The sequence below is a fragment of the Manis pentadactyla genome, chromosome 12, assembly GCF_030020395.1.
Source record: "Manis pentadactyla isolate mManPen7 chromosome 12, mManPen7.hap1, whole genome shotgun sequence".
Lineage (NCBI taxonomy): Eukaryota > Metazoa > Chordata > Mammalia > Pholidota > Manidae > Manis > Manis pentadactyla.
The window spans coordinates 53,835,443-53,847,953 of record NC_080030.1 but is presented as its reverse complement, the minus strand read 5'-3'; the positions used below and the strand labels follow the sequence as shown (position 1 = coordinate 53,847,953).

General features: G+C 50.4%; 1 protein-coding gene across 1 annotated transcript; it reads right to left on the bottom strand.

Moving 5' to 3' along the window:
* Positions 1–4,889: 4,889 nt before the first annotated feature.
* Positions 4,890–5,710, bottom strand: OLIG3 (oligodendrocyte transcription factor 3). Its single transcript, XM_036903647.2, has one exon. The coding sequence runs from the start codon at positions 5,708–5,710 to the stop codon at positions 4,892–4,894; it is 819 nt and encodes a 272-aa protein (XP_036759542.1). The 3' UTR covers positions 4,890–4,891.
* Positions 5,711–12,511: the final 6,801 nt, after the last annotated feature.

Genomic DNA, 12,511 nt, shown 5'->3' with positions numbered 1-12,511 from the left:
CTTTTTGCAGGTGTTTGCGCAGAATGGGTTGGGCCTAGTTTGGTGATGTCCCTCTCCGGTGCATCTTTCTTTTGTCGTCTGCGCCGCCACCTCTCTGGGCCTGGGAATCCGGGGTCGGGGAGCGGAGACAGGCGCTTCCCGTGAAACGCTGCCCCATCTCGGGGACGCCCGGTTCGCGCGAGCAGTCCCGCGTCTGGCCCCAGACGTAGGGGCCAAGCGGGCCTCCGACTCTGGCCCCACTCTCGCTAGGACAGCAGCGGGTGGGAGGTGGGAGCGAGGGGCGCCGCATCCAGCGGGAGGGCGGCGGAGCTAGAGGCGTCGGAGGGACCCGGTCCCGGGCCTGCGGCTGCTCGCGCGCCCTTCCCCACTGCGCTCCTCGCACCCCATGCCCTCCCGCCCCCGCGCAGCCCAGCGACCGCAGGGTACCAGCGAAGGTTCCCGGGAAAACGGGATTCCCTAGACCCGAAGCTTCGGGGTTTGCCCCCTCGCGGGCACGTTTAAGGCAATGGGCCCTGTGCGGCTCAGAAATCGGGCGGGGATGGGAAGGGAGGCGGCACTTATCCTCCCGCAGGTTGGCCGACCCGCAGGCCGCAGACGCAGCTGCCCCCGCCCATCAGGGCCCCTCCCTTGATCTATTTCTTCCCAAAGATACTTCCAGCGCCCTCTGTGGCGGCTCCGCCTCTGGCTTGACACCCTAAGCCCGAGGAGCCAGGAAAGGGTGCGGGCCGCGCTGATCGACAGAGGCCCCAGTTCGGGCTTAGGTCCGCACTTGGCCCCCACGTCCTCTCTTCACAATTCCCCTTTCCCAGCTCGGGTTGGGTGGTCTCAGGCCTGGGCAAGCTGAGGGGGTCCGGGGCGCTGGAGAGCCCCGGAGGTGAGGCTGAGCTTCCGCAGGGTGTCCTCGGGATCGCCAGCCTCGCGGTGCCCAGCCTCCAGGCTCGTCCAGGCCCCTTTAGGCGGCAGAGCGGCGGGAGCGAGCGTCTGCGGGAGGACTGGGAGCCAACCGCCTGGGCGCGCAGGGTGGGAGCCCGCCCTTAGCGGGGGCAGCGGGTGGGGCACAGGGGGCCGGAGTCTCAAGAAGGGGCCTGGAAAACGCAGTTAAGTCTCGTTGGCTGAGCGAAGTGCCCAGAAAACTCACCTCCCTTCCAGAGTGAAGGGGCTTATGCAGTTTCTGCTAAGGGTGTCACTGTGTTCGAAAAAAGTTTGAGACGCAGGCCGCCTCCTGTAAGATTAGGAAATCTTGGGCCGCCTTTCTCCGCCTTTTTTCAGGACATAACCCTAAGGCTCCAGAACCTCGGGTAAGGGAAGGGTCTCTAGGAACAAAGGTCTAATTCCCTTTCCGGGCGTTCCCTTTCTAAGTGTGACTGTCTCCGCCCTTAAAGTTTGGTCACCGACTGAAAAAGCACAGAGAGGTTTCTACTGTGGGCTTCTCAAGATATATCTACCACGAGGCTTTCGCTGACCTTTTAAATACAAGGCAACATTTACTCTGGAATGATCCAGATCCAGATCGTATTTCTAGATTGAATTAAAACTGCTTTAAACTTGAGGATCTTCGAGAAAGTGGCACATTTACAATGAAAAAACTCGTCCAAGAACCATTTCCACCTTAGCGGACGTGCACTCTTGTTTCTGACACCCACAATTTGAGAATTTCGTGGGAAATGCAAATAAGAGTCGCCTGCAAAGTCACATCCCCAGGCGGACCAGCCGTCACCACGGCCAGGCCCTTTCGTGGGAGGTGAGAGCCTAAGGTTTCTTACCGATAAATCAAGAAACTCCACACGGTGGAATGGGCTCCCTACTCCTCCTGGCTCCCTAACCACCTTCCTCCTTGAGTTCCTGTCCTGTTCTTAAAGGGATGCTTTCTCCCAGTGTCTGGCCGGGAGGAGATTTTGTGACCCAGAGAAGAAGAGCTAAGCCCATGTAAGGGCCTCCTCTGGAAGCAGTGTCTCTTTTCTGCAGTTGGAGAATTTGGGATAGAATTCCCTAGGCTCAAGGTTCCTTCTACCTTAGTTCCCCCATGAGGGTGGGCCCTACAGCTCTTTAAATTGACCACTGGATGGAACTCAAGGGATTCCTGTCCCCGCAGCACAGCCTCAAAAGCTACCATTTCCCTGGTGTAAGATTAACCTTTCCAGCACCCAGTTTAAGCTCCAGCTCTAGAGAAGGGGTAATGCCCATCCCTGAACCAGTGGTCAGGCTTCCAGTCTTTGGTCAGTACCAGGGCTTTGGAAACTGGACTCTATAAAGAATCAAGTGGCTCAGGGGAAAGTCGTTTTCCTGATTGATGAAACTTCTCCCTCCCTTCCCCTCTTTAAATAATAAACTCACAGGGAAAGGCTGGAGGGCTGCCTTGTGTTGGATTCAAATAAATCGTCAACAGCTCTTTCCTCACCCAGAGAAATGAATCACCCTTGGGAAACAGACGATTATTCCCCCATTTGTCTGTCTAAAGCTGGGTGAAATAAGCCCCCTCCACTGTAGACCCTCACTTTGGTCTTTCTCCCTGGCAGTGGGGCAACCGTGTGTGTTTGGGCCGCAGGCAGCAGGAGGGGGGAAATAGAGATGAGTTAAATCAAAGGCAGACCCACTGAGCTGCCTTCCTACAGAGGAACAGCATGGGGCAGACTGAGGGACAGAGGCAGAGAAGGACAGATGCCTCCTGTTAGGCCTGCTGTTCTGGAGAGGCAGCTGTTGCCCCACCCATGGAAACCACTGGCCTCCCTCTCCTGGAGGAAGAGGAGCCAACCAGACACCGTGATGTTACGTGTAATCTAGAGGCAAGTTCTGGGGTGGTGCATTTCAATCAGGTTTCCACTTTCCTTAGCAAAAGAGACATGTGCTGTCGGGGTTATCATCTCGAGTTTGATTTCTTGTCCTCTATAGAGAAGTAAACAACACCTTGCTGGATTGCTTTTGTTCATAAAAACTATTTGAAAGTGTTATGGAGTTTGGGAATGAAAAGAGAAAAGTAATTGATTAAAATGACCCTGTTTTAGCCATCATTTATGCAAAGGAGGCCAAAAATATTCAACTAATGAGACCTGCAGTCTTCTAAAGGAGAGAAGGGAGAAACTGCTATAAATCTGCGAGATGCTGGGACATGGACAGTGGTTGGCTTCATCCCAGCTCACCTTACAAAGCAGAATGCCCTTCTCTTTCCCTGTGACCCACTGTAGAGGGGGGCAGGCAGTGCTGGGTATTTGATTATTTTCTAGGACCACCCTTTGTTGACTTTTAGAACATATATTGCATTTGAACCTGTTTTTTTTTTTTTAAAGGCTGCATGGTCAATTTAAAGTCAAAAGAAGTCAGCTTACTGCTTCATCCTCACTTGCCGTCAGCGCAGCCAGTGTAGTCACCACTCCACCTCTCATTTCCTGTCCCTTTGGGTTTCCAGATTACTTTACTTGAATCTCAGTTGCTGAGTTTATGAAGGTCTGATTACTGCAGAGAAATAGGAGCTCAAATATCACAAGACTACCAACCTGGACAATGCCTCCATTTGAAGGACCTTTAGTTGTAATAATTAACACTAATTTATCTGACCTCTTTACCTGTAAATGACCAGAGAAAACTTTTTACATCTGCCCACCCATCCAAATCTCTCACCCACCACCAGATACACTGTACTGGGTCCACATGCTCCCTGCCTACTAACGCAGGTTTCAAAAATTTTAGGCAAAGGCAAAGCCAGGATTTAAAGGTTCTTTTTTATTTGAAATCTCATCCAGAAACACTGGTTATTAATAAATATATCATAGTTATCAAGAATATATAAAAAATAAAGACAAGTATTGTCTTTGAGGGCCTAACAAAATAGTTCAAGCAAATGTTCAGGAAAATAAAAACAGCACCCCTCCCCAAACCACAGAAAGTTTTCAAAGCTGATGATAGAGAGAGCCGACCCCGCATGCAGAATAACTGAGCAAGGGGGAATGGGGCAAGCTAGCAGAGGGAGCCCGAGCTCTTGCAATCTCTGGCCCCTTAGTACAGCGGAGGAAGGTTGGGAATGGAGTTTGAAGGGGGTGGGGGGCAGGAGGGGGAATGGGGGAAGAAGCGTATGTGCTTGAGTCTGGATCTTTGCACTCTGCCCCCTTTTTCATTTCATACAACCACAGACAGATACATGGAAAACTTCGGAGAATTCACTAATAAATCCTTGTTACAAGGAAAATGGCATCAGGGCCTGCACAACATGTTGAGATAAGATTCATTTAGAAACGTGCGTGCATTCTTTTGACCTACACTGCCGCTTAAGGAAAACCCACATAAGAGATGTCATGCCCTGGACCAGAGTGGAGATTTAAAACTTGTGTCTGGATTTCTCTCTCTCTCTCTCTCTCTCTCTCTCTCTCTCTTCCTCTCTCCAACACCCACCCCCACTGTCTCTAGTATAACAACTTTGGAGAGGATAGTGACAACCATAATTGCATCCATCTCAAGGAAATATTTACATTTGTTTTGCACAAAGGGATGGTTGTCTTTTCCAAGGTGAGCACACAGAGCCAGAGAAAGCCAACTCTAAAGTCCCTTTGCTAGTTTTTAACTACACCGATCCCGTCTTTATACAACAAATGCAGTTTTAACAAGAGCATATGTAAGTGAGAAATACTGGCGCGGCTTGGGGAAAAGAAGCATGCATGCAAAACACACGACGTCTGGTTTCAGTCCCCCTTCGCTACCACCTGGAAATTGCAGTATGGATTTAGTCCTTTCCCTCCAGGAGGTCAAGTGGGTCTGAGATCTCACAGACCTTGTGGGTGGCCGCAGGGCCCCGCACCCGCCCTCCCGCCGAGCGCCCAGCCTCCCTCTTCCCTCCCGGCCCGGCACCGCGGCCCCTCCCGCCGCTCTTCCCTCATCCTCGGCAGCCGGGCCGGCCCGCCGCTCACTTGAGCAAGTCCTTGGACTCGGCGGACAGCCGGGCCATGTTGGCGGTGGAGAGAGCGGACAGGTGCGGTGGTGGCGGCATCTGGCAGATGGTGCAGGGACAGGGCAGCCCGGCCCAGTGCTGGAAGCCGCTGCCCAGCTGCAGCGAGGGCGGCGTGGAGGGCGCCTTGAGCAGTGAGTGGGGAGGCCGAATGGTGCCGATGGCAGGCAGCGAGGCGGCGGACAGCGGTGACGAGGCGTTGCCGGACGAGAGCGCGCTACCCAGGATGGGATGCACCGGGTGCACGGCGTTGGCAGCGTGCGCCGGGTGCCCGGCGGAGTGGCCCACGGTCCCGCAGTGGAAGGCCGAATGGTGGCTACCATAGATCTCGCCAACCAACCTCTTCATCTCCTCCAGGGAACTGGTGAGCATGAGTATGTAGTTTCTGGCCAGCAGGAGAGTGGCGATCTTGGAGAGCTTGCGCACCGAGGGCCCGTGCGCGTAGGGCATGACCTCGCGCAGCCCATCCATGGCAAGGTTCAGGTCGTGCATCCGCTTTCGCTCGCGTCCGTTGATCTTTAGCCGCAACTGCTGTAGGTCCTGCTCCGACAGCTGCTTCTTGATTTTGTACTTGCTGCTCTCGCCCACGGCCTTCGCGGCGGCCCGCGAAAGGCTTTCCCCCGGCATCTTCTGCACCATGTCGCCCTGCGTGGACGAGACAGAGTTGAGACGGCTCTCCTGGTGGTGGTGGTGGCGGTGGTGGTGGTCCCTCAGGTACATCTCATCCATGTCCGGAGATGAAGCTCTGCTGGAGACAGAGCTCGAGTCAGAATTCATTTTATTAAAGGGGATGCGGCCCTACCGTGGGGAAGCTTTAGGCGGGAAATTAAAGAAAATCTGGAATTAAAAAATAAATCTGCACAGCCTAGCAAACCACTTCTCAGACACAAGACGTGAGAAGAAAAGCTGAGGCACTGCTTTCCCCGCCTTCCTCCCCCCTAACTCCCCTCTGTCTCGTTAGACTGTTTTCTGGACAGCTAGTTGGTGTGTGCTTGAACTAACCTCACGCCGAAAAAGAGGGGCTTTTATAGAGCTGCGGCGGAGACAAGAGACAAAAGGAACCCTCCTATCTATCCTGGGCTGGTTAGGATGACGTGCCATCATTCAGGGCGGTGCGCTTTGCTGTCCCATTTAGCAAGGATTCCTATTCATATTCATTGTGGGGCCGCCCTGGGACACCTCTGCTCAGAACCGCTAGGAGCCCCCAGGCACAAAACCCTCTGATTGACACACGCTCTAGCTCACAGCCTTACTGATTTTTAAAAAAACTTTTCTCTGCCTCACCCCCTTCCCAATTTCCCTAACCAAATCACACCTAAAGAACCGAAGGAAGGGAAGGAAAGGAGGTCAGGCGATTAGCGGAGATTCCTGTGGGTTTGGAGAGGAATTTAACACTCTCTTCCTTTCATAGGCATACCCAAGTTTTGGGAAATGTGGGCAAAAGAACTTCCACTGGAGCAGTGTCAAGGACAGAGATATGGCTGGAGGGCAGGTTCAACGTGTGGGGAGTAGTAGGGTGAGATGCAGTGGGTGTGGAAATGCGCCTTGTTTTTTCCCTTAGGTCTCTCTTCCTAAACACTGACACTGTGCACTTTGTTTATTGGACCCCTCTGGTATGATTTCAATGGTATGTCCATATCTGGCGATGGGTTTACCCCTAACGCTCTTGTGGGGGTGGGTCTCTTGCATTCCGTGTGTTCTATTTCGTTTCAAAAAATAGATTCCTGAAAGAATTTCAGTTTTGCCCAACGCACTAACTTCTGAGACCTGAAACCAAAGGGAAAAGAAAATACTTGGTGTTACAAGAAGAGCAACTTGAGAAGGGGAACGGAGGAAAAGGAGCCCGGGGGGCGGGAAGGGAGTGCGGGCTTGGAAAGGTCCACTTGAGAGAGATTGTTTCCGCAGCCCCTGGCCCTCGGCGCTAACGGAAGATGGTAGGGCAGCCCCCGCTGGTTTCTCCTCTGGGCGGCCCCAGGCCGCTGTGCGAGTGCGCAGTGAGGGTGGGGAGCATCTGTAGTTTAGCACCACTGGGCCGGAACGGGTGGGTCCACAGGGGTGGAGCAGCCCCACGCCAGCGGATAGGGGAACGCGGGAGCTCAGGGTCGCATAATTTGCTACATTAGCATGTGTGTGTGTGTGTGTGTGTGTGTGTGTGTGTGTGTGTGTGTGTGTGTGTTGTTCTGCAGCGAAAGGACCTGGAGAGCCTCTTGTGCGTTCGCGCCTGGGCACTGCGGCCCAACGCGCTGTCGATTCTGGGGATGAACTGGAGGCCTGCAGTTTGCCAAGGTCGGCGCCGATCTTTTCCCTCCGTTGCTGTGTTTTTATCAATAGGAACTAACTAAGCAGCGTAAGGGGCGGGAAGGCAGAAATCCCTGGAAGGGAGAGAGCCTCGGTGGCAGCTGCTAGAAGAACCTGGGCACCACCAAGCTCCGGGCTTGGAGGAAGCGGAGACAGACGCTAGGTTGTGGCTGAATGTCCGCGTGCGAAGTGCGAAACCGAAACAATCCTGGAATCACGGGCCGTTAGGGCCTCAGACTACGCGGCTCAATCACTGCAAGTCTGTAAGACTCACGAGGTACAGGAGGCCTCACTTTCCATTGATACAAACTGAGAGGTCAATAGAAGAGGGATGTTTGCCCAGGTTTGGAGTATGTACACTCTGCATGACTGCATCTTTGAGTCACGCTGCAATAGCAGCGCTTACAGTACTAACAGGATGGGGAGACACAATATTGGAGCCAATGCTTTTTCTACACCTAACTTTGCTTCTCTGTAAAATAAACAAAAACAAAAAAATCACTGAAATGGTCCCTTGTAAGGCTAGGACCTTACTGCCCTGGAAGCTTGGACACAACTCTCTCATCTTCCTACCGCTTCCACCTCCGCACAAGGAAAGTTTCTGCAAACGGAGAATCCAAGAGATTCGATTGGATGTGGAAGATTGATGTCCAAACGCACTCCTAGTATCCAGGCAAAAGGAATGTTTCTGAATTCATCAGTCCATTTGAGCTCAGTGACATCGCCCGAGCTGCTTATGAGAAAAAGGGTTCCAGAACAGCTGCATATATTCGGATACCGTTCCAGGTGATAGAGGGGGCCTGGGGGAAGAGGCGTGGTCCAGACCACAGCTCCCGGTGGCTTCCCTGCTGATGAAGTGGGGAGGATAGCTGTGCAGGGAGCGCTCGACTAGAGGAAAAGCTTGGGCCAGCGCACAGGCTCGGCCCCCGCCGAACTCTTGAACCGCCTTCCTGACCCTGGACATCGACTTCTGAATTTCCCATTGCCAAACTGAGAATTCAGTTTTTATTTCGAGAAGTAGTCAAGACTAGTTTAGAACAGAAGGATTGCAAATGAAGGAGCAGAAAAATTATGCTGTTTATTTTCCCTTAAAAAAAATCCCAGTTTCTCAATGGACAATATGAAATAAGATATAAAATTTCCTTTAATTAATCGAAAAGATTTCAGGGGGAAAAAAGGGAGAGGGAAGAAGCAGTCCTCGAAATATAAGCTGAAAAACTCACTTTAGGGCCTAGAAAGGCAGACGCCGGGGTTCTTGGAGTCCGAACCAGCAGCCCCTTTTCCTCGGCACCATTCCACCGTGTAGCAGATTTGCCCCGGCAACGACCAGCTCGCTTGGAGCACGATAGAACACGACTGGGAAGGGGCACCAGGGCTTCATCCTGCTCTGACCAGACTCCATCCCCAAAGAGTTTTTAGCTTCAGTAACAAGGCGGTCTTAAAGTGGCACATCTGTGTGCAGGTTGCGGGTCCTGGGGCGTAGTCTGGGGCGCAGCGCGCCCTCTCCTTCCTAGTCGCCCTCTGCTTCCCGAAGGACCACTGCGTAAGAGCAAGGCGTGGTCCAAGGTCCAGGGCCCCAGCCAGGCAAGCACTTTTAGTGAGGCCTTCCAGGAGTCCTAGATTCTTTTAGAAGGCTTGTTCTCCATTCCCTACCTCTTGGAAGGATTAGCGAGAAGAGGGAAAGTAAAGAAGCCACAACTTTGCTCTCTATAAAATGGGCTGATACTCGCTAGGGCCCAAAAGATAGAGGCTCCCCTCCAGGCAGCGCCGGCGCTGCTCCCGCGCGCTGGCCTTGCCGAGTTCTTTTCGACTCTGAGGGTTCACCCGCAGTCCCTTCGGGATACGCCCGGGCCCCGAGAGGGAGCAGGCGCCAGGCCCAGGAGGGTGAGCTGATGGATTTCTTTCACAGGGCTTGTCTTCTATCGCCCACTCGGGGCGTGTGGAGGAAGTTGGGTAAAAGGTAAAGGAGCCGGGTTGGGTCCAGGCTGGAGCAGCCCAAAAGGGCCTCAGCCGGAGAAGCGCCGTGACCTTGGTCCTGGCCGGGGGCGCATCAGATGGCTCAGAAGAGCAAGGAGCGGGAGCGAGCAGCTCGGCGGCGGCGCGGGGCCGCGCTCGCTCCGGCCACTCCCCGCGCCCTCGCAGCGGGGAGGGCGGCGGCGCGGAGGCAGGGGTCGTTTTCTGGCAACAGGTGCGCCCCAAGGCGGCTGGCTGCTTCCCGCCAAGCAGTCTCCGTACGTACAACACCGGAGGGAGGGCTGCGCGCACGGACCCGGTCGGAAGAGCCCCCAGACTTAGCGCGCGCCCCAGGCGCACTGCGTCAGCTCTGCCACCGCAGGCTGGATGCCGCCCTGGCTCCCGGGCAGCGCGCGCTCCGGAGGCTGGTCTGCGCTTCCGGACACCCCCCAGCCCCGCCCCAAATCACCCCGGACGGTCTCTTACCCGCGGCCCGGGACGTGCTGCTCGGTGCCGGCGCCCACCGCTCCGCAGCTTCCGCCCCGAGTTCCTCTGCGGAGCTGCAGGCTCTGCCTGAGACCGCCGCGGTTTGGGCTCCGGAGCGAAGCCCCCCGCCCCCCGCCCCGTCGCAGGAGTCCCGAGGCAACTGTCGCGCTGGCGGACCTGGCGGGCGGCCGCTGCGAGGAGCCGGTCAACCGGCAGCGTCCAGGGGCTCCTCTGGCTCTTCGAGCCTCAAACTTGACCGGCAGAAACTTTGGCCGAGACCGAACGGCGGGAGGCTGTCCTGTGGGCTTCACCTCTTAACCCAACCCCCCTTTTAAAACAAAAAAGGCAAAAAGGAAACCCAAATATCTCTAAAGATGTTCCGTCCCGTGCAGCCTGAGGACTAGCCTAAAAACTAGTTGACCACGGAGGAACTTCTCAAAAAGTAGTTCGTTTTTTTCGTTATCTGAGTAAAACAATCCCATCACAACAATAGGTGGGGGCCGGGTCGTCTAGGCTGTTCGGGTGATCAAAGAAAACGTTACCAAAAAAAAAAGACGAGTTTTAAAAAATGAAATGTCGACATAAACCTCAGCCAAGCAGGAATTCTCCCCTCTCGCAGCAGCGACCGCGGGTGCCGGACTTTGGCAAGACTACGGAACTCTGAGCCCCTGCAGTCGGAGATGCCAAAATTGAAATCCTGATGATTCAATAGGTGCTAGAAGGGCCCGAGAGGACGGATCTGGACCGAATGACCAAAGTGTTTAAGTTTTCTGGGTTTCCCCATTATTTTACACACTATCTTGAACATTCAACGATCTATCTAGTATTTCTCGTCTTTTTAAAATCTGATTTTCATACAGGAAAAATAGACGTCGAAGGGCAGCAGAATTTGATGAGGCAATAGTAACTGCTTTTTGCAATGCTGGATGTGAGATGGGAAGATGCAGAGAAGTCCCAGAATAGCATAATATGATGAGGTGCTAATTATCTGAATATAAAGACAAGTTAATACACTGGCAGAATGAGAAGTTTGATTTTAATGAGGCATAAGCTTCAAGGCTGGCTAGAACTCACCACTAATTATAATTATTTAAAGACTGACTAAAGTCAAAGGAGATATGAACTTCTGGGCTTCCTCTACATGATTTTGCTCAATTAGTGCGTATACTTCAGTACTTTTCCCTTTCTGGCAACATCTGCTCAGTTGCTAAAACCTCTATTGAGTTTTCCTCCTGAAGAAAGCCTATAAATTGAAAACATTTTATCTCAAGATTGGAATGTTTAGGTTGATTTAAATATCACTAGTGATCAATCATGTAAACTGATGAATTATATTAAAATTTGCATACTTATGCACACAGTTTTGGCATGTGCCCTGACATTTTGGATTTGTGGCTCCATTAATACTAATACTTTAAGAACTGCTAAGTAGATGATTTCTTATTACTGTCTTATTGTTATTAATTTACTTCTTTTGTGATTCTATAAAGTCACTTTGGTACAATTTGATATCTTAATATAAAATAATACAGACTACTAAAGTCTGCTTTTGTTTTTGGAAGTTAGTACTATCTCCTTGGTATATTCTATTAGATAAACACATATTGCTGTATTCTTTGCTAAAGTGCTTAAGCAACTTAATTTATTTTAGAGATAAATGTTTATCTTAGAGAAATATGGAGCATACCTATAAGTTTCTTTTCCTAGTCGGTGGTGGTATTCAAGTTTATACACAAAGTAGGTAAATAGTTATCACAAAGAGATGTTAAGAACCTATGTATAGAGCAACAGAGGATTAAAGAGATGTTAACGTTTATGTCATTAATTTGTTACACTGCTTTTTAAATTATAGGTATTTATACATGTACATTCTGAAATGTACATACATCTGCATAAAATTTAATACACTAAAATATTTATTTGAAGCCTTTGAATCCTAAATAAAAAAGAGTAAGTTATTTTTCAGATGCTAATAAAGACAATGGAAAAATATTAGACACCTGTACATAGAGTTGGACTTGAAATGTTATATTGACTCCTGACAAATATAGATTTACACACATTATTTTGAGAAAATGATAAGTAGCCTACTATTAAATTTTGAAAAGTAAAAAGTGGCAGGTTTCAAAAATCAACATTTCTAAGGCTGTTTTTACACAGAATCTGTGGTATGGACCTGCTTCATCATTTCTTAGAACAAATAAAATGTAATATATGTTCCTTTCTCAGTAGTCCATTGTATTTTTCTATCTATAGGTACGTTTTATTTTGTTTGCATAACACCAATGGTCTGAATGTAAAGTTTATAAAACTAGTTGTCATACTTTACAATATTGGCTGATGTTCATCTTCATCTTTAGATCATATAATATATAATAAAATTGAAGTAATTATCCAGCAATTCAAGCCTCAAGTCTTGTTTTCTTTATTTTGGGGTGGGCAGGGTGGGGAGAGTGGAAGTAGACTTTCACTCAAAATATTACTCAAAATTTCTAGATATTTATCACCCTGTATTTTACTTGCAGACCAGTTTGTGCCTCCTGTTTAACAGTTGAAATGATTTTCTCAATAGTACTATCAAGAACTGGTAATAAAACAGGTTTATACGTTTGGGATATGTTAATTTTTACAACATAAAATGATCATGGAAATCAATACCTTTTCATAACATGGCATTGCTTAAGATAACGATGAAAAAAACTTGGTAATTTTCCAAACCCTCATTTTTTTCCTAGTAATTCTGAATACCCTGCAATCCTTGATAATATGAAATAGCAGTTATTAGAATATTATTGTTCACAGAAGTGATTATTTCAATTAAATACTTCAGAACTTTGTTTT

Coding starts and splice junctions, on each gene's coding strand:
- OLIG3 (XM_036903647.2), bottom strand. CDS start 5,710: ATGAATTCTGACTCGAGCTCTGTCTCCAGCAGAGCTTCATCTCCGGAC.